Source organism: Ptiloglossa arizonensis, chromosome 1 (assembly GCF_051014685.1).
Source record: "Ptiloglossa arizonensis isolate GNS036 chromosome 1, iyPtiAriz1_principal, whole genome shotgun sequence".
NCBI classification, from domain to species: Eukaryota; Metazoa; Arthropoda; class Insecta; order Hymenoptera; family Colletidae; genus Ptiloglossa; species Ptiloglossa arizonensis.
The window spans coordinates 2178410-2205480 of NC_135048.1; the positions used below are offsets into that span (position 1 = coordinate 2178410).

General features: G+C 32.2%; 2 protein-coding genes across 5 annotated transcripts; both read right to left on the bottom strand.

Moving 5' to 3' along the window:
- Positions 1–1809: 1809 nt before the first annotated feature.
- On the bottom strand, positions 1810–7000 carry Hsc70-5 (Heat shock protein 70 cognate 5). The gene is made up of 11 exons (XM_076327546.1): positions 6795–7000; positions 6266–6327; positions 6000–6145; positions 5109–5232; positions 4730–5038; positions 4349–4511; positions 3813–4269; positions 3332–3628; positions 3056–3243; positions 2767–2907; positions 1810–2680 (listed from the first exon to the last, which is right to left on the bottom strand). The coding sequence occupies exons 1-11, from the start codon at positions 6885–6887 to the stop codon at positions 2570–2572; spliced, it is 2091 nt and encodes a 696-aa protein (XP_076183661.1). The 5' UTR covers positions 6888–7000; the 3' UTR covers positions 1810–2569.
- Positions 7001–8767: 1767 nt separating this feature from the next.
- Positions 8768–26654, bottom strand: LOC143147875 (peroxidasin). 4 transcript variants are annotated; one of them, XM_076313564.1, is made up of 8 exons: positions 26132–26654; positions 19233–20004; positions 15863–16290; positions 13910–14157; positions 11876–12125; positions 10036–10154; positions 9119–9278; positions 8768–9034 (listed from the first exon to the last, which is right to left on the bottom strand). In XM_076313564.1, exons 1-8 carry the CDS (start codon positions 26185–26187, stop codon positions 8956–8958), a joined length of 2112 nt encoding a protein of 703 aa, XP_076169679.1. In that variant the 5' UTR covers positions 26188–26654; the 3' UTR covers positions 8768–8955. The 4 variants fall into 4 exon arrangements, with proteins under 4 accessions (XP_076169679.1, XP_076169685.1, XP_076169694.1 ...); XM_076313570.1 differs by having other exon boundaries at positions 19233–20018; XM_076313579.1 differs by having other exon boundaries at positions 19233–20018; positions 26514–26639.
- Positions 26655–27071: the final 417 nt, after the last annotated feature.

The window sequence follows — 27071 nt, forward strand, 5'->3', positions numbered from 1 at the left end:
TACTTTTAATCGATTTGATATAGAATGGATTAATTTTGCTGTAAAATCGGAGGAATTTTTCTCCATTCCTCTTTCAAAGCAGTTTTAGACGTTGTTTATTTGTTTTCCGTTTCCTAACTTTGCGCTCCGAATACTTCCATACGTACTCTATATTGTACTCTATAGCATTCAAATCTGGTACTAAAGGTGGTGAAAGAATGTTATTTTGAGATATTGTGCAGAATACATTCCCGAATAACATTAACGTATACTTAAAATCTTAATCCTGTTGGAAAATCCAGGTATTTCCCAGTCCTAATATTTTCGTATCATTTTTTAAATGAGTTTTAAATATATCTAAATATACCATCGATCCATAAGAGTATCTATGAATATTAAACTCCTTACTCCTGAGCCAGCCAATAAGCCCCAAATCATGACGGATCCACTACCGTGCTTTACAGTTGGCACTATGTTTTTCAAATTTAATGCTGTGTCGTTTTTCCGCCAATTTTCCCAAAATGGTATATTCTCGTTTTCATATTCTTCTGCGAATCCATTTCTCTTAGAATGGTTGATATAATTGACTAGTGGTTTCCCCTACGGCAGACGCCCATATCTAGATTTTCTTAAAATCCTTCGAATACTTTTAGAGTATACTATTTTTCTCAAATTGTTTTTTATTTTTGCGGTTACTTTTGAAACATTTATTTTTGGATTTTGCTGGATAATTTGTAGTATTTCTTTAAAAAACAATACATTTTTATATAGGTTAACTAATAATATTGTACATATTAATAAATAAAGATATACAAAATTGTTGTTTGCTTTCCATAAAATGACTATTTTAAGGCGTGTACAAAGATTTTCGTGACTGACTATATATATATTCAACTGAATCAAGAGAGTTGGTAAATTTAGAACTCTTAGAAAACGTATCTTTGTAGATTGTTTGTGGTTTTAACAAATCTCAGAAATATTGTAACACTAAAGTCTATTCATTCCGAAATTCATTTTAGCAGCATGAAACAAAATATTTTCAAAGTTACATTTACTCCAACAGCTTAATAAACTGTGATCTATCTCGGCTGCTTTTAGACTGTACTTTATATCTTATATTCAAATGATGAAATAATCAAATATTTGCAACTTTAATATCTCTTTCTTTGTCTTAAAAATTAGAATCGTACCAAGATAAAAAAGTAAGACAGAAAATACAAAAAACTGTGTCTGATACAAGAAATTACTTCGGTGGTTTAGATTATAGTTTCCAGAATCACCCTTAAACGAAAGGTCATTCCAATAATGGTCGCAATGTTATGTTTCGACTTGTATAAGATGTAAAGTATATTTTCAATTTCGTCTATATTTATGTTTTCAAACAGCAACTTTGGGAAAAAGATATACATATATATATATGTGTACAATTCAATCATCGAAATTAGTTAAATTAATAAAAGTAGCAAAAGTGGTATGTTGTCTGTAATTGAATGACACGGAATTGTAGACATTTATAAATCGTGTGAGAAAATTTCATTGGATGTTAAGTCTACTCTAGTTTATCCGTTGCGTTGAAAAATTTAAACATTCAAAACTGTATGCTTTAAATCTTTTATTTTCAAAATTTTGTTTTCACGCATGAAAATTAAATAGTTCAAAATTATATACATTTATGTATGGAATAGACGGTTCAGATTTATATATATTTACATACGTATATATATATGACACGGGATATGTATATATATATATATATATCTTTCTCTCTCTTTAAATTGATTTATTAAGAAACAACAAAAGCCTTGAAAATTGCATTCTATGACTCAGTAATACAAATAAAAAATTTTAATAACATGGTTACATCATAATATAATACTTCCTAACATAATCTACATGTCACATACTTCTTATAGAATAATCTGTTTTGCATCGAGCATACAACGTACTCTCTTATATTCGCATCCTTTCACACTCACACTGGATGATTACCACAAAATTCCTATGGTTACAGTGTCGTAATCGTGACTGGTTGTCAAGCTACCAATTTTCACAGTTGCTTTACGAGGCCAAGTATTTAAACTGACCAAAGTATGATACTTTAACACTTTTTGCATATAATGAAAAAGAATTTGCCAGTAGCAAATGCTGTAATGCAATCAGTTATGTACAGAATTTACAAATTGACCTTTCGCAAGATTATAAATGAATAGCGTAATAAATATATGCTATGCAAAACATTTCTATGAAGGCTTATTTTTAGGTAGTACAAATTAAAACGAAATGTGTCTACAGCTATTGCAATTTACGCCAAGTTTGTAACAGTTAAAAATATGTACGTAGTTACAAGGTAGTACATATTAGAACTGTTCAATTGAAGGTCTTATCAGTACCTCACCCTGCAAATTTAAATTAATATTTCCTATTTTCACCATACATGCTCAAAAATAAAAAATGCCAACAATATTACATTGTTCAATTTTGTTATCAATTATATATGCGGTTTTCTTGAACATGTAAGATATTCATTGTTGCTCCTACAGCTCTGTGCAATAAATTTCTTTTGCCTGAATACATATTAAATTAAACATAATTAATTCTTTCCTTCTTTCTTTTCAGCTCCACCTTCTTCTTGACTTTGACTTTGACTTTGACTCTGACTCTGACTTTGGTTTTGGTTTTGACTTTCCCGTTCCGCAGCCATCTACAATTATATACATTTAATACCAAAATATTAGTATTATAATTTGAAGATCTTATTTCAAATTAACAGTTAAACATCTTGCGCACCTTTTTATATGCCATCTCAAACAGTTTAAGACTCGCTTGTTGCAATTCGTTCGTTTGCCTTTTAATTTCCTCAGGTTCTGTATCATCTTTCTTGGCCAATGTTTCTCGCATTTTGGCAACCAGTTCTCTCAATTTCTCACACTGAAAATATCAAATTAAATTATGAATATAAAAAGTACCGCAAATGAAAATGTATACTGAGACATAGACGCGCGTGATCATAGACAACAATACACCAATATCTTGCTTCGTCGTATACATATTATTAGTATACATATATTTATCTTACTTCGTCTTGAGGTAACTGTGCTTTGAATTCTTCTAACTTCGATTCTGTATCGTGAATAATTCCTTCAGCTTGATTTACAGCCTCAACTCTCTCTTTTTTTATTTTGTCTTCCTTAGCATATTGTTCAGCATTTTTCACCATGTTTTCGATTTCATCTTTGTTAAGACCACCACTGGATTGAATAACAACTGTAAAAAAAAAGTTACTCCTTGAAAAATATTCCTTATTATTAAATAGTGTTAAAATGGAGTTTCGTTTACTTAAGATTTTACATACTTTGTTGTTCCTTTCCAGTTCCTTTATCTCTAGCGGACACATGAACGATACCATTAGCGTCAATATCAAATGCAACTTCTATTTGTGGTACACCTCTTGGCGCGGGTGGAATACCAACGAGAGTAAATTGTCCCAAAAGTTTATTATCGTTAGCCATTTCTCGTTCGCCTTGATGAACTTTAATTTCCACTTGAGTTTGACCATCAGCTGCTGTGGAAAACACTTGACTTTTCTTAGTAGGAATAGTCGTATTTCGAGAAATTAATCTTGTAAAGACACCGCCCAGAGTTTCAATTCCTGTGAAATAAAAAGATTAAATCGTAACATTAATGTAATTATGATTGTAGACATTAAAATTGATTACAATAATAATAACTCAGTATAATTGGATCTTCATTTTTATCTGAGAGAAGATTAGTTACAATAGACATCATTGTCTAAAAATTCGTTTCATACAATCTGTGAATAAATAAATATTTACCGAGTGATAATGGAGTAACATCTAAAAGAAGAACATCTGTTACATCTCCAGCCAGTACACCGCCTTGAACTGCCGCACCAACAGCTACAGCTTCATCAGGGTTTACAGCTCTTGATGGCTGCCGACCAAAAATGTCTTGAACTGTCTGTTGAACCTTAGGCACTCTTGTCATACCACCAACCAATAACACTTCACCAATGTCAGACTTTGATACTTCAGCATCAGACAGTGCTTTCTGGCATGGTTGAATAGTACGTTTGATTAAATCACCTACAAGACTTTCAAATTTACTTCTTGAAAGTTTAAGGTTTAAGTGTTTTGGCCCACTAGAGTCCATAGTTAAATAAGGCAAATTTATATCGGTTTGGAGGGAACTGGATAATTCAATTTTCGCCTTTTCAGCTGCTTCTTTCAAACGTTGCATAGCCATTGTATCCTTTGATACATCTAAGCCTTGCTGTACAAACATTAAAATAATATGCGTCACTTTTATTATACTACTAACAGGAAATATTATTTTGATTCAATATACACACATCTTTTCTAAATTCTGATGCAAGATAATTAACTAAAGCATTATCAAAATCTTCTCCACCCAAGAAAGTATCACCATTTGTGGATTTAACTTCAAAAACTCCTTTTTGAATTTCCAAAATTGAAATATCGAAAGTACCACCTCCTAAATCATATACTGCAATACTAAACAAAAATATCACATTTATAGAACATATACATTTTTCATACATTAAAATAGGAAAAAAGTACCATTAAATTGGTCAGTAAGTATTTTCAGCATGTTTACAAAAACAACGCTAAGAGACGAAAAATAATAACATCATTTTTTGTTTGATATATTTCAAGGGCTTTTAAAAATCTTACTATATCCCTAATGTAATTAAAAACATTATGATACATACATTTTATCTTCTGTTTTGTCCATTCCGTATGCAAGAGCAGCGGCTGTTGGTTCATTGATTACCCTAAGTACATTAAGGCCAGCAATCTGACCAGCATCTTTCGTAGCTTGTCTTTGTGAATCATTGAAGTACGCAGGGACAGTGATTACAGCATTTTTTACCGATGTACTCAAATATGCTTCAGCTGTTTCCTTCATTTTCATGAGTACAAATGCACCAATCTGACTAGGAGAATACAATTTACCATCACCTCCCTGTATCCATGCATCTCCATTGGAAGCTCGAACAATTTTATAAGAAACAGTCTTCCTAAAATTATTAGTATAAGTCAATAAAAAACAACAAAGTATTAACAATATAATACACACATAATACACACATATCTTTTTTTACTTCTGCATCATCAAATTTTCGTCCAATTAATCTTTTTGTAGCATAAAATGTATTTGACGAATTAGTGACTGCTTGACGTTTGGCTGGCATACCAACTAAGCGTTCACCATCTGAAAATTCATAAGTTCATTATGGTGTTTTTACTAAAATGACGAATTTAGAATAATATTATTAATGAAATATGAAGAATTTTATCTGCTGGTATTTAAAATTCATTAATTTTATTATTTATTAAGATTTTATAAAATAATAAAAGTTATCTAATGTAAAAATATTTTAAATATTTTATATAGAAGATTCTATAAATGTAGGGTATTTCTGGATTAATTTTACATGTGAAAATAACAATAAAAATTTATATACACATAAGGCTGCTGATTGCCTTTTTAAATTTGCTAATAAAAATATTTTCAAAAATAAGTAAGCAAAGATTTGTAGTAACAAGATTATTCTACAGAATTTGGAGATTGTTTTACAAGACTACTATTTGTGCGGAGGGAAGAGGTGAGCATTTTGCATTTTGCATTTTTCTAGATAAGTTTTTAATATCATTTTTAAATGTGAGAGTAGTGTAAGGATATAAGGTTAATTTATGGAATAATGCACGGTGTTTAGTGTTTGGGAGAATATAAAACAGTTTTTAGTTACAAAATTAAGAGTTGACTCGTGTATACGTGTGAAAAAATGAAATATATATTGCAGCAATGGTTAATAGATATTTTAAATATTCAAAATATTAAGGTATTATTTTTACTTATACACATTTATTAAACCTAATTTTCACTTATGTATAATAAGGCATGCAGAATCTTGTATACCATAAGTAAAAAAAAACCTTGAAATTCTACAAACTACTTATGCAACAGTAATGTTCAACCTTTAGTAAACGCCACAAAAGATGGTGTTGTTCTTGAACCCTCAGCATTTTCAATTACTTTAGCTTGTTTTCCTTCCATAACTGCTACACATGAGAATGTTGTACCAAGATCAATTCCAATAACTGCTCCTTTTACACTTTCAGATCTATAAAAGATAACGTTAGCATGAATTTAAAATACAATTAATAATTGTTAATTAAATTATTAAATATACATGTATGTAATAAGGAATATAGAATATATAAAATACAAAAGATTTATTTACTTGTATCGATATTGATGCAAATCTATAAATTGTCGGGGCATGATATTAACAGGAGCTGCAACCTAAAAGATAGTGAAATATTCTAAGTGCTATTATAAATAGATATAAAATACAAAATAGATTTCATTTAAATAACAAATTAAAAAAATACAAAGACATGATGTAATTTAACGTAATAATACATTGAACAAATTTTCACTGATATTTGTTACAATATGTGATAAATGTAAATATAATAAATATCAACATAGATATATTTTTCCATGTAATGTAGTTTCAAACATAAGAAATAAATGAAGCAAATCACGTGCCGGTTATGAACTCGGTAATGTCTCGTGGTATTAAAGAGAAAAGTATTTTCAGGTACCCAAAATACCAGAAAAATGGATAAATGCTACAGAATAACAAGTTGAATACAATGTTACAAATCATTGAATTAGCGTATATATTATACAGATTATACATGACAGAGAAATGTGCGGCGAAAAGAATTATAGACAATGCATTCCAAATCGCCATTGAAACTTACATTTTTAAGAATTGTGCTGAACTGTCGTCTTCTAGCAATATCACAAGTAACATTGCTACAGCTTTTAGTTAATAATTTTACGGCTGTTAGCATTTTGATTTTTACACGTTATATCGTTCAATTTTATCAAAAAGTTTAGAAGAGACGCGGATTCTCCAACTTCACGTGTAGTGATGCAACCTTCAGAGAGACTTGTACGCACTCTACGCGCGCATTACGAGATTTCCACTCCGTGTGCCGCACGCGTAACCGCGATTGACCAATAATAGCTCAGCTCTTAATGGATAGACCAATCAACGCTATGCGCAGCCATCCTGCTTCTGGTGACTCGAGAACTATCCCGAATGTTCTATTATAGAATAGAATGGATATCACATTCAATCACGTTAATCAAATATATTCAGCAGTAATAAAATTTATTGAAAAAGTAAATAAACTCTTCATGTGATAATTTGAATAATATGCTACTGCAATTGAAATAGTTATTATTATTGCTATATTGTAAGAATGGAAAAAACAGATGCTCAATGAATAGAGTTGTATACTAGGGTATAAAATCTTTTAATATCCGGAATTTAAAAAGTAAAATGATGAGGGCAGAATAAATCAAGCTGTAATTATATAAATTATAATTTAACGTTTTTAATCGTAAGAGAATTATTTATTCGATTCGTTTTCTATAATATAAATAAACATAAAAAGCGTGTAATTTTAAAATAGTAATATTTGAATGGCCGATGAGACAGAAAGTCAATTATTTTATTTGATTCTGTTCTTAATATCAAGTATGTTTTATAAGGATCAAATAATATAAACTAATAAGTATATTAAGAGGCATTAATATAATAGTTATAACGAAGAAGATTGTTGATTTCCCAAATATTGAATGAGTTTTATTACTAATTGAACGCTGTCTTTGGGCGAAAGCGACATTAGATCTTGCAAGATCAAAGGTCATCACAAAGGCAACGTTATAAATATGTACAAGCTATTGGGGATCCACTAATTTTGAGAGCAAAATCCATCTTTTTGTTCGAATTTCTGAAAATAGCGAAATTATAGCAGTTTAAAGTATATAATCGTCAGCGTTATTGTTACTGTAATTATATGTATATATTTCCCTTATTATTTGCTTAACTTTTGTTTCTAAACAACCCATAGTTAAATGGTTGGTTTATCGGTTTTGCCTTCAATAAATTTATTAGAAAGATCTTTGAGAGTGGAAATTCAAAATAATAATAAATCACTAAATTTTAACGGTTCTGAACTTGAGTAAGGTTCGAATTCTTCGTTACCAGTAAAACGGGCGAGTTCGTCCCGGTATTGTTAACGGTAAAGAAGACAGTAATTTTAGGAAAGGAGAAGACGTAGAAAATAAAAAAGTTGGTCATGAGGAAGAGAGGAAGTAGAAAATAAAGTTAATGTTATATATAACAGTGAGTTAGAGTAGATAAAATTAAGGTCTCCATAAATTATCACATCTGAAGAACATGTAGGAATGTATGTAACAAAACAGAACTTAATACTTTGAAATATATTTTTTTGTAATTTAAATCTGGTATTATTATTATAGATATTATAAACATACAAAAATGTTAAGTATAAGAGCAGAAAGGAAGACATATGTATGTATTATTTATATAAGGGATGATCAATTGACACATAAGTAACAACGAATTTTTTAGAAGCAATCATGTACAAATTGAAAGATTTTTTTATAACGATATTATAATACATGTTACTTACAATTTCTATAAAAAGTGTCACAATGTTTTACGTTATTTAATGTTTGTCAAACAATGTAACTCCATGTTTCATTTACAAGTACTTTGTACTTACAAACTTTAATTAAGCACTTAATATTAGTAATTTATTTGGTAATATTAAGTGTTGTAATGTAACACTTATATTAAGTGATGTAAACAAATGTAACAAATTTATTATTTTATAAAGAAGACAAACGTACAGATTTTGTATTTTTTATACATTTAAAAATTAGTGCAATATTTATGTAATAATTTCCCTAGTGTAAGGAACAATGTCGTTTAACGTAAACACTTATGTCTTCAATTAATAACAGTTAAAAGTAACATTTGTTATGTACATTTAAGTATACATCGTTACACAGTTAAGTGCGTATCCTGCATAAACCGCATAAAAATTATGAAATGTTTTTTTCTTTCCAGGATGACAAATTAGGTGATCCAATTATGTGTATTGAACAATTTGTCACATCATTCCTGAAAATTCAAACATTCATTTATTTCTTCTGTCTGCAAAATAGTGAACAATTATTATTTCTTTAATATTAATAACAAACTTACAAGAAACGATCTCTCAGGAGGAACGCTCTAGGCTGCATCAAGTTCACTCTGTCACCATTGTAACACAATATTTGTGCCATTGTTATTTTCCTTATTTCTTCTAATTGGTTTATGGGGAATGAGCCTGGAGTGTTTGCATTTTCATACCAATATCTATCGCCTGTATAGTGTATTACTTATTATATTAATGAGCTTGATTCTAAAAGTAAAGTATATGTACAATAAGGCTCTGCTTAACGCTGTTTCCTTCTACATTGGTTCGTTATTAGTGGCAGGATTATGCATTTTACAAACATTATTTGACAATGTAAATGAGATCCCTTGGGCTGGAACCATTAATCCAGCCCCCTCTTAGATTAATCTATATGAGCTCACTTCGTTGTCAATTCTTGTCATTATTTTATAGTTAAGTTTAGTTTCCATAGTTTGTTTAAAAAGTATTAAATGATATATTTATACGATAATATCACACCTACCTCCACATTTAGATCACTTTCTCAGGCATTTCATTAAAGTTGTCGATTAGTATGTTCGAATTCTTATCGACTAGATTCAAACCCTCTATCAGTATTTTGATGAACAAAAGCAATACTACTAAGTAGAAATGGATTCTGGTCAAGTAAATATATAGCTTTGTAAAATTTATGAGTAGTTTACCAGAAATTTTAGCAAAAGTAGGAATTTATCTATGTGTCCAATGAGACAAAATTTCCCAGGATATAAAACTACATGTGCTGCCATGATTAGAAGCAGGTAAACAAGTTCGTCTATTTATTTTTGTATTTTCATATATATCTATTTATATGTAGTTAATGGGCCCAGTGTGATTATATTTAACTTTCTAACGTTTAAGAACATTTTCAGAGCGTTAATCAGGGTCTTATGAATACTCTTACGATTGAATAAAACTCACTTACCGAAACGAAGATTTCGAAAAGTACGGCCTAGTAAACAAAGAAATGTTGGTCCCAGAACAGAATCAGATATAGGTGCTTCAGAGAGTGCTCCTGTCACTAGGTCTATGTCTTGTACATCTCTATATATTGAACACCATATAAATAGAAAATTATCATAATCAATTTATATATAAATTATGAATAACAATTATAGATACTATAATATTTAAATCCTTAAATTCAAATGACAAATTTATATTTGATCAAAGATATACTCTTATGTAATACTTCATTACATAGCAGCTTTAAAAGTTGATTACTTAGTAAGAAAATTGATAGATCACAATTTTAAGAAAACAAAGTTACTACTATTGAAAACTATAATAGGTTCAATAATATTTCATATTTTAATAAATAAATATTGTATGCATAATTCAGTATTTAATCATAGAATGATTAATGTTAGACTGTTTGAAACCCATGAGTAAATATGCAATACAATTTTTATGTATATCTCATCTATTTTTTATTGACAGATAAAGAAAGAATGTAAAGGAACGCTTTAAATGGATTAAGGAAGTTTAACGTTACGTGTAAAATACTAGAGTGTTTATGTTGCAAATTTTTCCATCAGTAGGTAAATACATCTATTATTTAAGAAAATGCTTAAACGCTCCACCATTACACAATAAACATTTTATACATTATCTCTCATCTTTTTTATAACTGAATTAAATTGGCTACAAGTTGTTTTAAAAAATTTATTTTTTAAATCAATTTATGGTACTATTTATGATACTTTAATATAAAATTTATAATTGTTACATATAAGAAAATGTGGAATTCTTTCATTTGCGAAAAAGTGCTGTTAGACCTTAAACCATTCAACTTCTTTTTAAACATTTATCTGTGATTTAAATAAATAAATATTCGTTGCAATTTTGTAACTCGCCTAATATAAATGATATTTTTCAGTAAAGTATTACCGAAAAAGAAATTAAAGCATTACTCGTGTAGTATCGGATTTTCGGCGTCCGCTTAGGCCTGCTTCGAGCGTAGGCCTAAACAAGATAACGTGCGCGGTTGGACTTGAGTTAAAGTAAACATTTGGCGCCGATCGGCCCGCTAGTTTTCCTGGAAGGCACGAGTATCCTTTACAGGGGGTTTTGTGCGACGACCGAGCGTGAGAATGCATGGGGATGAAAGGAAATACATGTGGTTCGGAGAAAGTGAAGAGTGTTTAGAAAAGACGGGCGATTGGGATGGCCGAGCGTGGCCGAATGTCTGAAGTGAGAGAGACTGAGGATTGGAATGAAAGAGAATGAATGGGAATGACTATATAGAGCGCGAGAAGAACGTAGTAAGGTAGTGTGACAAAGTATGACGACGAGAGTATGTCCGAAGAGTGTGTCGCGGACAGTATGACTAAAAAGACGATAAGACGAGACAACTAAAAGACGTACCAAGCGAAACTAACCACCGACACTACATCTAACACTATTATCATTGTAATATATAATATCATTAAATATACTTTAATATACCACATCAGAGCAACAGTTATTTGGGGGCTCGTACGGGGATCAATCACTCAAAGACCTCTTCTCCAGAGATTCAAGTGATAGGAGGAGAGAAAAGAACAACACTCGGGTTGTTAAAATTCTTAAATAACAGATAAAATAAATTTAACGTAAATGAATTTTTGTTGCATTTAATAAACATTTTACTAAATGCAATCTTAAAGTTTCGTTTCATTTTCTTCGATTTATTCAACTATATAAACTAAATATGCATACTTATATATTTTGATTCAACTATTTATCGTATACATAATTACACACTATCATAAATATTTACTTACTTATAAACTGTTCGAAGTCTTTGTATAGTATCTTTGGTCATTGATCCTCTAAGATCTTCAAAATTATTAATATCCGGCAAATCACAGAATGTTCGCCATCTGACGTAAGGTGATAAACCGTGATCCCTTCCTTGTTGTATGACTTGTGCGGCGTAATCTACAGCAATATCGTTGCTTTTTCCATCGTGAAAGTATCGTTCCAAAAGGATTTCATTCAATCCTGGCGGTAAAGGCTTCCTAGAATGTCCCGCTGTCATGGAAATTAAATCTTGCATCCTAGATCGCCATTAGAACCAAGTTCTCATGGGATAATGTATCGATAAATTGTAGTAATATTCGATAAAACTTAATCCCAATTCATATTTGTACTGTTAATAAACCGTGCTTAATTCTACTAATATAATAAAGTTTAAGTTTCCAGCCACATATTTTAGTTCTTCAAAATGATTGTAAACGATAAATTTATACACGATTTTACTTCGTGTATAAGTATTAAAACGTCAAGAATTTGTTTATAAAATTTTATATAAAAGGGTGGTTAAAATGTAAGCGAGAGTCTTTTTGTATAGGTTTTTTCAATAATTATTCTGGTAAGCTAACAAAGGATTATTTTTCTACGCAGTGTCTTTTATACAAATTTGTCAGTGAATTGGCAGTTTTTTAATCATTTATTTGGATTATTCAAAAAAAGGATCCAAATTTCTTGTTTCCTCCATTTAAAGAAGAAAATTTTGAGAACAATCTACAGATGGAAGAAGTTTTTTCTACAAGAACAAAATTACTTACCGACGCAAGTTTTTCAAACTTTAACGAAAATGATCAGAAACATATGCTACTAAGGAAATCAATACTATTACTTGAACGAAAAATATAATTTCTAAATTTATCGGTTTCTTTTTAAGTTATACGGTTAACGATTAGGGTCGTATTTTATATACTTAATTATTATTTATATAAAAATAAATAATGAAAATATTTATGCAATATGTAAATTTGTTACATTCGGTATAATTATTTCAAAAAAGTCATCGCAATAAATTTGTTTATTTATTTATTTAACACATTAGGTCTCATGTAATATGTACGCAATGCTGCTTATCACTTTTCAACTTCGACATGCTTCGAAAGGTTGTATTAAAAGCTTTGTCATTTAAAGCATTGTTTGTACACGTAATTTTTTCAACAAATATCTACAAGTCGGATAATTTACTCAAACCAACGGTAATTTGGCATACATTGCTCCGCACTAAGAATCTCTGCTCCAAGATCCGATTGTAAATCAGTAGGAACGAAACAAAAATGTGCAATGCAATTTTCTTTTAAAAAAATCATAGCTTCTTTAATAAGTTTAATCTAATTTTATGTATAATTACGTTACAGGCTATTTTTTGCGTTTAACATAATTCGCGTCATGTAAAAAGTTTTAAATAGTTTATTTAATTTTAAATTCAGGTAATTATATTTTTCGTTATTAAATTGATTTTCTTAAGCTAATATTGTTTACAATTGTTTATTTTAAATGTGCATTTTTTAAAGAATTAAAAACTGATATATTTCCACTGACGCAAGACCAAATGTATACCTAAAAGTTCAAATTTATAAAAGATTTGTTTGAAAGCTATAAGGTTTTCATGTTTCGTGTGAAAGCTTCGGAAAGTTATTATACCAAATAAACTGTTTTTAGAGAAATTATTGTTAATGTAATACATACGATAGCTTAACAGGAGCTTCGTTAGTCCTACAATTGAATCATGATGTTTAATGCCTGCTCGGGAGACATTTTACTTTTCTTGTGAAATTTAATTTTACTATAAAAGTTACTATAAAATCTTCGGGAATTTGTAATTTATAATTTATATTTAATACAATTGTAATCGATTTTACGAAACGGACGCCAACAGAATTAACCGTGTCTGGTATAGCAACGTAATAATTATCGGCTATTGCGTGCTTCGCAATTCGTTGGATCTTACGAAACGCAGAAGGATGTGTTTCGTGAAAAATATTATATATTCACAAGTAATTTCAACTGACCTGTAGCACCAGAGATCAGACGATCAATAGCACCAGCTTCATAAAACTCCTGCGGAGCGTAGAAGGCCGATAATAAGGACCTTTCTCCAGACTTTAACGCCGATCGTGAGTCAACTAGGTCGAGGGTTTTTGGGGTCAGTGCAGCGACGAAGAAGAGTCCAGCGGACGCAACAGAATTCGAAAGTGTCGCATCTGTACGGGTATCGTAGCCTCGGAAATGACCTCGATGCGTTAAACGTAACTGATACCTTTAAATAGATCATAAAATACAATAGCTAGAAATGTGCGAAACATTGTACATAAATTATAATGCAACATGTAATGTAACGTGACGAACGTTTCACAAACTTGGCTTGCGCGTCATTGGAATTCGTGTCGATAAGTCGAATAATCTACTTTTGATTATTTTTTGAAATTCATCGATGCTAACGCGTGCTTTTATCATTGAAATTAATAACAGTTACAATCAGTCTTTTCGTTGAGACGTGATCTCTGAACGCCTTTATGTTCGCAACTAATAATTCACGCGATAGATTACCATACGTGTGAATCGCTTGTGTCACGTATTGTACATTGTATAACATCCGTCCATAATTTATGGTATACGTTATATGAAACGTTGCATCTATAGACGAGAGTACGAGTGTGCTGTCTCGGGGGTATCGCAGCGTAAGAAGAACGTTTCTTGACGTTGTTCAAGCCTAAGCGATAGTCGAATCCAGTGACGTGTGTGTATTGTAGGGAGAAAGAAAGATCAGTCTCAGGTCAAGGGGAAAGTGGTAGCACGAGCAAGGGGAATGTGGACAGCGACGAGGAATTTTTACTTAGGCGCAGCCATTACGAAGGCTGAGTAAATGCCTAATCCAATCGCGACTTGCAATTCCTCTCAGGACGGATCTTTCTTTCTTCCTACGATACTTGACTTATTGTTAGTGGCTAGTTGTACTTCGGGAATAACCTACGGTACATGCGTATCTACGAGACAAGATAGAACATCGCCAGACAAAATTCGCCTACGTAGGATAAAACGTTTAAGTTCTCATCTATACTCGTTTCCACCTACCCAAACTTACGTTACAGATAGGGTGTCAAAATTTACTCGACCCCCATAGTCCAGGATAAGGAACGTCGCATGTTCTTCTTAAATTGATATAATATATAAATATTCGTATTTTAGAATAGTTCTTTTCAAATCTAATAATATTTGCTGAAAACTGTTGTTTTATTTTAAAGACTCGTATCGAATATTTTTCTTAATAGTAAAAAGAGATACTGCTGATGAATTTGATAGTTTAGAGAAAATATCTTGCACAACATATACATAGTGTACCAATTCAATTGCTCGTAAGTGCAAGTAGTCCGAATAAAGTCGTATTTGGATTCATTTTCATTGGAAGGGGGAAGTTCGTTTAAACGTTTTTTTCTTTTCTTTTTTTCATTAAATGAGCTATTTTTTTTCTTTTCTTTTTTGTATCGAAAATTGACAAATTACCAAATAAATGGAAAAAGGTTATATACGGTAATGAGGAAACGGTAATTATTTATGGCTCAACCCAACGGAGTGAATTCAAATAAGAGTTTAAAGAACCTTATTGTATAGTGGTTAATAGTATGTTTAAAAATATGTAATACAATCGTATAAATAATACTACTTTGAAATGTTACCAGTATTTAAGTACTTAAATGTACTTTTTCATTCAACTTATTATGTATCTCGACAGTTTTAAGCACCGTACTGACCATGTAAAAAAGTTAATTTTCTTAAAGTTCTTGCATAGACCGATTTCTTTTCTTTTAAGAGGTCTTTGAATCCAAGGGTGAGCAATGTATCGATAAATTAATAAATTCTCGAAAACGGTAAGTCGTATTACAATTTTCGCGTATTTGTTTCTCGAATAAATACAACTTGCCAATCCGTTGAATTAATTATAACGCGAAAGAAAGTGCACGTACTTGTCGAGACTTGTTTCGCCGAGAACAACGGGCAGAAACTCGTTATAAGTTATATGCTCCATTTCCGCGATAACGATCCTTCTTGCTTCCTGGTAGAGTCTCTCGTCGCCCCACTGAGGATTCAGTTGTCCCAGCTCTGTAGCGACTCGGTTATGCTCCCGTAGAAAAAGTACGTGCATTAGAGTGAGACCGGGGTTCTCGTTTACCCGCGAATCCCCGCTAAGAAAACACGGGAAAGCTTTGTTCGCGCTTCTGCAACTTTCGTACTTCGGCGAAGGCATGGGCAAGTTCTTCCTCTGCGTATTAAGCAAACCGCCCTTACCGGATCGCAGAGCTTTCGCTATGTCTTCGGAACTCCCATAAACCGGAGACAGGTCCAAGTACGACGATGCCTGGTTGATCTGCTGTCGAGGACCCAATTTGCATCCCTAAATCAGAAAACTCCTTTCAAACATCGCCGATCGAATACTATGATAAATATTCTTCGTTATTTGAAGCGGTGCACTTCAAATTGCGACAATAAAATTGAACACTTAATACTTTTTAGTCTTTAACCATTGGAGGACGAACTTCGTGGAAGCCGAAGCTGACTCGTTTCTGACTCGTGCCAAAATCACGCATAGACAGATTCCAAAGTGTAATTTTTTCTCCTTGCACTTTATTAATAGGTTCATTACAGAGATAAAATACAGGTTTATTGTAACGAATTTATAAATCATTACGAAAGAATAGGTGAATTATAGAGGAAAGAGAAACTTGAATATTTATATGAAATAAATAATATTTATTAATTTTCTGTACAATTTCTACGCAAAATTGTATTTTCGCGAATACAATCATTATTACAAATGTGTCGTTGACACTTTACACGCGGAAGTTAATTTTTTAGCCTTTTTTATACGAATATAACATCTTCCACGTTTATGTAGCTGTTGGTTGATAATTCTAAACGTGCGAAAAGAATTCTTGAAATACTTAGATCGTTCTGTTGAATGTCTGAAAGACGACTAACGTAAGGTCGGTAAAATAGCTAATGTTTGTCAAATAAGTGATTCCTACGCCGAATGATCATAATTTACTTTTTGCCGACCTGGAGGTTCAAGTGACAGTTTTAGTTGTCGTAAAACTTGGGTCTCGAGTGACCCATGCTCGTCCTGCAAGGGTTAATTGTTACGGGTAATAACATTGTTCCAAGTACTCGAATTAAAGGAAGACAACGCTAAGATTTTTTATTCTTATGTTTAATTTTTACATACATTTGTAACTACAATCGTTAAAAAATAAACTGCAGTGAGAAGGTTAAAGTGAACACAATGTTTAAAATTGTTGCGTTCCCCTCATCGAAGGTCATTGACAATTACACTCGTCGTGTAATATATGTTAGTATTATTGACAAGTGTGTATTTGGAAAAATTCTTACCAAACTTAGTCATAAATAAAAAGTGTTTATTAAAAGAAAAAGAAAAAGAAAAAGTAGCGTTTTAGGACCCATGTATAATATTTGTTCATTCGTACTGTAAGTAGAATATACTTTGAAATTTTGACTACCTGCTTCTGAAATACCCTGCAGAAAGGAGAAAGCTACAAATAACTACGGCGAAGCTAGTGATTCAACATTAATGTTTTGAATATTAATGTTTCGAATGTTCAACAAAGTCCGCAAACGTGCAATTAACGAAAAAGAAGGTGCTACGAAAACCATCATCAACTTGTGAGCGTCAGGAACGAGCGGAAGAATTTCGCAGATGAGTGTACGGGATTCGTTGAAAAAAACTACGAAAAATTTGATTCTCTTATTAAAACTATTTTCGATGCGTAGAAATTATCGGTGGCGAAGCAAACCCATCATTTTTTGTGTTCAAGTTCGAACATACAGACGACATCGCTTAAGGCTTTCGAGCAGCAACTAGCTTCGGAACATTTTCTTTCCAAAGGATGGCAATATAAGCCACGAAGTATGAACGCGAAAGTCATGAGCAGCATCACTGGTAAAAACGTGAGAGCTTGAAATATCTCATTCAAGATTGACGATCGCGTTTACGAATCGAGGGCGAGAACAAAGACTGCGCATTAAGTAAAGAATGGGAAAAATGACCGTAGAAACTTTGCAAATGCTGAAAACTGTATTCGGTGATCATTATCGGAATGAGTTTACCAATGGATTAGAAGATTTAAAGTGGGTCGAGAATCCTTTAAAGATGATGCACACCTAGGTCGACCTTTAACGGTCCGTAACAAAGAAATAGTTGCTCAAGTTCGTGAAAAATTTCTCGTTGATCGCTGTTTAATCATGTGAGAGATTGCTGCCGAGCTAAATGTTTTCTGCAATTTGTGTTAAGCAATTGTAATTGAGGTTCTTGGCATGGCGCGCGCATTTTCAATCGAAGGGTGCAGTTTAGTAATAAGATACTTCCATTTCTCCAAATTTTACACAACGTCGGAAAAAACCTACATATTTCGCTCTATGATCAATGCGCGCTATCCAGTTCGTGTATTGGATACCTGTTCTTTTATTAATTTTTCTTTATTATTTAAAAAGAGAGGGAGTTATAAATATGTGGAGGTATCAAATTCTTGTCAATTAACAATCAAAAGAATGGTATAAATTGTACCAAATAAGTTTATCTGACGAATCAGGCAATTCCATATAGTTTTTAAGAAAAATATTCATTCGAGACGTTGGCGATCTTGTTTTAATCCAACTTTGTATATAAACAATTTCTATAACATTGAAAGATGATAATAATCATAATAGAGAAGAAGATACCTTCAGTCCTCTATTCGAGAATTAAGAATGGTTACTGATAGCAATTGGAAACCCATTTCTATGAAATGTATTAATTTTGATAAAAATTCAATTTTTATGAAAACGTAAATAATCAACAATTTTCGCGATGTGTAAATAACACAACGAAAATGTGTAAATTTTCCGTACTAAGATATTAATGTATTGTATTGCATGTTATTAATATCCTAGTACTTTATCGAGCACCTACTTTCCTGGTAAACGAAATATTCTTATAATAAACGTTATTAATAGACGTCTTATTTTATCGTTACCGAATAGTAGATTACAAAAGAGTAGATTAAAGCAGCCTTTACATCCATCGATAGAAAAACTGTGTGTATGCCATGAACCTTAGATACGAGTATATCGAAAAAATTCGAGTGCCTGCGGCTTATCATCGTGGGATTGTAGCAGAGAGATGGAAGAATGTCGTTCAGTGTAGTATTTATCTCGTTTAAAATAATTCCAGAATAAACTATCGATCTTGTACAATTCTGTAACAATGCGACGTTTAAATTGTTCTTGTTACAGCTTCGTAAGAATTTTTCAGGAGTATACCGTGTACGCGTATATTTTTCATACCTGTAGCGAGTTTCCTGGATGCGGCGCGGATCTCGAATATTCCATACACCCTAGAGCATTATTGGCCCGCATCGGAAAGCATTCTGGATGGAAATGTTCATAATCCACGTCGCAACATTTCAATTTCGCGCCGTCAGGTAGTTCCATCTTAGGAGTATGCACGAGATCGTGAACCAGAAATTGGCCAAATAGCGCGGTGAGTGCCATCAGATACGGATGTTTAAGATCCAATCCACCGGAATGTACCCTCGAAGAGACTTCTCTGGCGCTAGGTAAATCCGTACGTGGTAGAGAGACTCCGTCTACGTATTCAGGTGGTAGGAGTCTCACGTAAGCTTCTAGAGCAGCTCCCCAATTTGGATGCAAACCGTTATTGCATTTTCCGGTATGCGTTCTATAGCGAGGATCAATTCCTTTGCAACTGGCCATTACTTGCAGAAAGGTGGCCGTCTCGGGGCAATTGATAGCAGCTACGGAAGGTAACACGAAAGATGCCTGTTTCGATGACATGTTCAACGCTTCCACCAACATCACGGCCATTGTTTCGATCCGTAGGGCTTTCCTCGACAGGTTTTGCGCGTGCTCGGTTATTGCGTGGGATGCGCCAAGGAACCATGACGGAGAACCATGGGCTAAATGTGTGTGCGAGTTCAGGATCGCTCGTTCTGCTTGATGGTACTTCTCCATCGAAACATTTGTACGTCTATTCAGATCCAGTAACATGTTTGACGGCAACGTTGTACCCTCGACGAGTACGAACAAGGCGAGGAATCTGCGAATCGGAATCTAAGGATAGGAATTATAAACTTGTTCGTACGTAATGCTGGATGTAGTATATTAAAATTTCGAATATCTATGGCGTGGAAATTAAAAATGTTGCCGATCTACGTTCACAGAAAACTGAATGGCAATAGTAGACCTTTAAGGAATAATTGTGCGAGAACAGAAAGGACTTGCTCAATAGCGAGTAACGAGAATCTTGCAGTAATTCTAGATCCTTTAACGGTAGTTTCGTGAGAAAACAGGATTCATCAATTATCTGTAGTAAAGTTGAAAGAGATACTATTGTAGAAAATTACTTTAACATTAGTAGCGTGAGAATGAGAAAAAGAAATTGGAACTGGATTACAATAACCGTGGTAACTATACACGTTGATATTTTAAATTTAATTTATTTCTTATAAGCAGTATGGTCAGACTGAAAATTTCTAATTCAATTTCGTAATTTTATAATAAGAATTTGTGAACGGTAGAGGGCAAACATTTTAATCATCGGTGTAACAGAAATAATAATAATAATAATCACGTGAAAATAGAAAAATTTCATTTTCAATCATTCTTTAAGAATTAATCCATTAATTATGAAAAGAAATATACATTAATGATAAATACGTTACTTAAAAGCGGGAATTGTTATACTTTTTATGGATGGCTGTAATAGTTAAAAATCGGTCTACTTCGTTATCATTATTTTTCTGCGTTAAGATGCGTTATACGATAGTAGAATAATAGTTGGTCAGTGTGTATCGAAGTGATAAAATTTATCATTGTGATAAATTTTATTATATACGCAAACTGATATAGAAATACAATGTACTTGATTGCGAGAAATAAAGTTTTTCGTTATGTCTGTTCACTGCCCCATTGAAATCACAATTGAAATAATGCATAATTAATTGTAGGAGTTAGTCCTTTTCGTCTTTTTTTTTCCTTCTTTGCACATAATATTTTCATTTTGGCACAAAGTTAGACACTGATATCGTCAGCGTATGTACAAAGGCTGACAACTTATAACGAGTCCCCTAAACCATCTGGATGGATGTACGATGCATATAATATTTACCTGCACCAGGTTACATTAACTGTAGAAAAACTATTTCGGTTGATAAACTTTGAAGAAGGTGCTTTACTCTTTTGAACCATAAAAGAAAAGTTAGCAGAAACAAAAAGATACATGTCCAGTTCTTCTTAATTCTCTATAAATTTATGCCGGTTTAAATAATAAAATTCTGCTTTCTGAATGTTCTCTAGTTGGTGAATATTTACGGCACACACATATGTTTCGTGGTTATTCAGTCGTTAAATAATAATGTTGCATTATTAATTCTCAAGTACTCGTCGAGCTATTTAGTCAAACAAGAAAACATTCATAACAGAAACAAAAATTTTATTTCAATGAAACTGATGCCTCTGCTTGTTACTGTTACAAATTTGAATTCTTGTATAGAACTAAATCTATTTCTACGTACACAGATTTGCTATTACTCGTTTATCAGATTTTCTAAAATATTATTCGGTGAAAGTTCTTTAAAACTTTGCTTCAACTAGTTAAGCGGCATTTACACATGAATTTTGTACTCAAATCGTGCACATCTCACGTAAAATTATTGATATCTCAACAGGTCAGAATATGTATGAACAAGTTACAGGTGTGTTTGGCAATGGATGTGTTATCATTATGATTTGGCTCATCATTGACAAATAGGTTGTGAAATAATTAATAATTTCGTTACATGAAATTAACGTTGGGGTCAACAAATACCGTAATGAATTGCTCCAAGCAAGAGAAATGATAACTTTGCGATCGTGAAGTGAATCACGTTATTATGAGAAATGTAAATAAAACTAATCTATGTCGAAATTGTTGATCTTCTGAATTGTCAAGACAGGTATTTAGTCTAGTCGAGATAGCTACCCACTCTAGTCGAGATGACAATTACTCTACCTTGTAGAATCTACATTATTTAACTAGATGCAATCGTGAAAGAAACTGCGTTAAGAAAATAAAAAGCTGAATACCTTGAAAGCAATTAGTTTGCAAAACTATGTTCATTAAAACTCTTTTTGTTTATCATTTTGAGCTCCATTTATCGATCGTGTTATGGTCTCGACTTATGGTTCTGAAACACGCTGCATAGTAATTCTCTAAAAGTTTAAAACACTTCGTGTGAACTACCTATTTTATTGCATCTAATTTTAAATATTCTGCTTCGAAGTGGTTCGGATTTGACAAAATTATATTTTATTAAACGATTTTCAGATATATTGTTGTTTGTAGTAATATCGAAAAAAAAAAAACAAAATTGGTTAGCTCTAAATATGAATATGACCAAATGTGCACTAAATGCTCTGCATATTCTTGTACACGTTTTCATTTAAAAACACACGGAATATATTATTTTTTAACCATGTATCTATTGAAAGTTTAGCACAAATAAAAACTGAAAACTAATTGCGCAAATTTATTTTACTTACGCAGACATTGTAGACACGAATAAAAAAATAAACCTATTCGAAATGTTTTCAGATAAGTGTAATTGTTCTAATAATTTGTAATTGTTAAAAAAAACTAAAACCGTATTATATTACTACATTCAAATCTAATAAAAATTTACGATCTTTTTGAATTCTACTTCGAATTCAAAATTTTGAATGTAGAAAACATTAAAATCCAACATTAAAGTTTCACAATTGTTGGAGTATATTATTCTTGCATTATTTTAAATATACCATTCATTTTCATGTAACAAATTTTAGTTGAAGAAACTAGAATTATATAAATATGTTGTTTGGATTTTTACGAGTTTTTGTTTTACGTTACATTATTTACAATATACAATGTAATAAATATAATTAGCTATCAGTGTGGGCATTTCGCAATAACTGAATTTGGTCAGAGACTTTCTTTTGAAATAACGCTTTATATTCAACGAGTAAATAATATTCAATCGATCAAAATTGATAAAATTAAACGTAAAGGAAAATCTTTGTCTACAAATTTCGGATGCAGAAACCTTTTCATCTTTTTAACCGATGTTCTTCGAACAGTTTAGAAACTGTTGCTTCAAAGGGTAAAGAATATTTAATATTATCTGCAACGAAAACTTGAAAACCTCACGGCAATGTGAAAACCTTGAGCATTAACAGCGTGAGAATATACAAGGAGTTGAAGTCGCTATGGTAATGATGCATCTTCCAGAGGTGAACTCGTGAGAAATCGTCTGTAACTTCTACCATACAGTGGTACACCTTGACGTTACTTAATAATTTTCATGTAAATTCAATGGTTGTCTTATTATCCAACTTGACAATGGCGCGATAGGATCAACCATTAAAAATACAATCGTGGGGTTGGGCGCATTTGGATTACGAGTTCTCGTCGTTCTTACATCCGCATTGCAAATGAAACGGTATACGTGGTAAAAACTAGTTATTTTTTCACGCAATAGGACCATGGTTACGAGAAATTTCGCATGTTTTCTCTGTAAATTAGGCTTCTCGTTAAAAAATTAGTTAACCGATCTGGACGAATCGGGTGACTCGTTTCAACATTTATCTAAAGAATTGCAATGAAACCCAGAGACTTTATCCAGAAGATGACATTTATTCTCAATGTATTTGGGGTATTGTTCGTTGTTCTCCTTAACGTATTAAATTCATTTATCGATTCACCTATTAACATTGTATATTACGGCGACAAATATCTCAGTTATTTATTAGGTGGTTAGATTTTTGGTCGTATCTAGTACGATACACCGATGGAACGAATTCATGCGACCTTAAGTGGAGATCCGAGAACTCGCTGCTTGACATTTAGACTCCTTCCTGGTTCTTTTGTGATCTCCTTACGCAATCGTCTCTTACTCCATGATTAGTGCTTGTGTAAATTGATGGAAACCAGTAATTGCAAATGGTATTCGACCTCTCAACTTTTGATTAGAGGAATTGAAAAATCATTTCTTAAAAATTTATCTGTGTATAGAGTATATGAAAATAGGTACAGACAAGAAGATAACATTTAATTTATCCAAAATAAATTGAACGAAGAAACCAAAGGCTCTGTGAAAAAATAAAGCCTTGTGTGTGCACTGTTCCGAACCTGATTGGTGTTTAATGTGTAACTAGACGCGTTTTGAAATTTTGCATCTATTTAACTTACTTTTGAAACAATAATCTTCTTTTACTAAATAATCGATGTTAATTAATATTATTTAACGTAATTGCATTTTATTTTTAATTTAACGGTTGTGCTCAGGAATTATATCCACTTCTCCTGTAAATGTTACTAGAACAATAAGAGAACAAAGTAGCAAAATACTTATTACTCTTAATACAAAGAAGATAAACCCCAACGTTATAAGTTTTTACCTTTTCATGACTTAAAATGGAACAGATGAGTTTAACTTTAAGGTATCTTTATATCAACGAGTTTCTAATCACATATTGTATACAAACATTTTTAGAATCTAATTACCATGCAATTATACAGGCGAGTTTTATGACTAACAAATATAAAAATTTTAATATAACTCTTTCACAGATAAGCGATAATACTAACATATTGCGTCCTTCTATGCTATCTACGATAGGAAAATTTTTTAAAATTCAAATCAAACGTAAGTACAAATTTATATTATAAAATTTCTAAGTACTTCGCATTTACTATTAAAGCGGCGTAATATTTTTTTCTTTGTCTATTTAAAACAAAAATTATTTTGTATTGTTTCAAATAAATGGTTTTTCATTCTTGTTATTTGACTCATAGCGTTCGACTAACCGACGCTCTCCAATTTTTTATTTCACATTTATTTATTTCATACATATTATGAATTTTATTTGAAAAATATAGACAGATATATAACATTAGATTATATTACTAATAGCATGTAATGTGAAACGAAATATAGAAGAATTTATTTTTGTACATTTAAGTAAATATAGAATTTTCACAGAAAATATTCCTTTGAATGTAAATTTCCGATAAACTTTATTTGATGATATTATGTAAGAAAAACTTACGTAAGAAAAACCGAAGCCACAGTTTGTAGTGATACGTCACTTGTGTCATACAGTGGTATAAGTTATTGAACTCATTCTATAATGTGTTTTGTATAAAATACACACTTTGTTGCGTAGTACGTTTACAATTTTTCTTAATAAATATATTTACAATAACGACTAAAACAGAAATTATTATAGCATTAAAAGGATGGGGAAATATTCGAGGTATATTTGAAAAGAATATATACGTATAATATGGAAAAATTAAATCTTGAAAAATTCAAATTCTACTTTGTAAATAAACACAAGCACGTTTCATATAAATTTCCTTATGAAATTATAATTTTTACTAAATATTGAAATAATATTTAAAATGTACATTTCTAATCATTTCGAAACGACATGCTGTATTTGATAATAATAATAGGCCATTGCACACAATTTTGTTTTATATAAACATGTTTCTATTAGAATCATGCACATACCATCGTAGCTTCAATTTCCTGACGTTTACATATTTACAAGTGATGTAAATAATGCGTTCTTGAATAGTACCACGTTCTAATCGACTTGCCTTACAATTGAATAGCTTCTATTTGAAAAGCACAAATATCCGTGTCTTTAGTTATTTTCAAATTACATATAGATAACGATCAATGAAACTGTATTCTAACGGTTAACTCTTTGCAGCACTGTGATCAGTTCGTGTGACCGCTAAAAAGATTGGTCCATTCAAGCACGATGGTTAATATCGGTGATCGTTTATTTCAACAATGCATCCTACGTATTTGCTCGATGAACAGTGGTTCGAACCGTTTAAACCATATTTTTATGACAGTCATCCCAGCCGACCACTGTTTCTTTTGAAAATTCCAAAACTGTAAAGTCCCCCAAAAATATTAGATAAATGTGTTTCATCACCGCTTCGATTTTTGTCTCGTTACACCCTCCCTGTGCACAAAATGCCCAAAGAGAGTAAAAGTCTTACACCGCAAAGAGTTACTTGACACGGTGTTGGTCTTCTATCTAAACAGCGCGAAGCTTCACAACAGCCAGCGTACACGAAATAGGCTCCGGCATCGGTTATCTCGCTGAATGAAAGCGGAAACAACACTCACCGCAACAGGAAGACAAATATATCGTCGAGCGGACTTCGTCTCGCGCACATCGACATTTTTCCAAAACTGTTTCGCGTGTACCTGTACGAGAGTGATCACTCTTATATTAACGCACTATAGAAATCATTTGCCTCGTTGTTTCGCAAGAGTCGCACCGGGTATGTGCAACAACATATAGCGGCAAACCTGAACTAAGACTGATACTTGAACGAAAGTAAAATCTGAGCGCGTCCGGTCGGTTTAAAGAGTGGGGCCCGGTAAGGATCACTGTAATATAGGGTGTCAACAACATACTGTACGCCGACGAGTAACAGTCACAGACACGGTAAAAGTGCACTGTTGCTGCAGTCGGATTGGTATTATGAACGAGACCAAGGCTCACCTTTCATAGACTCTGTTATCCGTAGTCGCGGTTGGACGTACAGTTTCAAGGCTCCAAAGTGCATTCGCACTTTCGTATGTACAGTATCCTGCGTGTGTACACTCTGTGATTCTATGCAGATTGCATTCGCCTTAACGCATGCTGCTATACTACCAACACTTAAACGTAACGTTGGCTGTGGATCCAAATTCTTAGGGATGGCATCGCGAATGATTAACCGCGCGATCACCCGTATTTTTACACCTAGTCTCGTAGCGAGATCCGCCAAAGGGTATTACGCGTCATGTGAGTATCTATGTCGTGCGTGGGAAGACTGGTTGTAAAAAAAACTAGTTCAAACGATAAACCGAGTCTAGGAAAATTGTCCGTGCAACAATAACTGCCTTTACATTTTCGTTAAACCGCTAACATCAATTTTTTAAATTCCATATCGAATGCGAATACTTTTCTTCCATTTTGAATATCGATCTATGAAGTAATCCGATGTAATAATAGGTATTTGAAGATCGTCGACGACGTTTGCCGACATTTTAGTAACGCTGTGCAAAGAATGTGAAA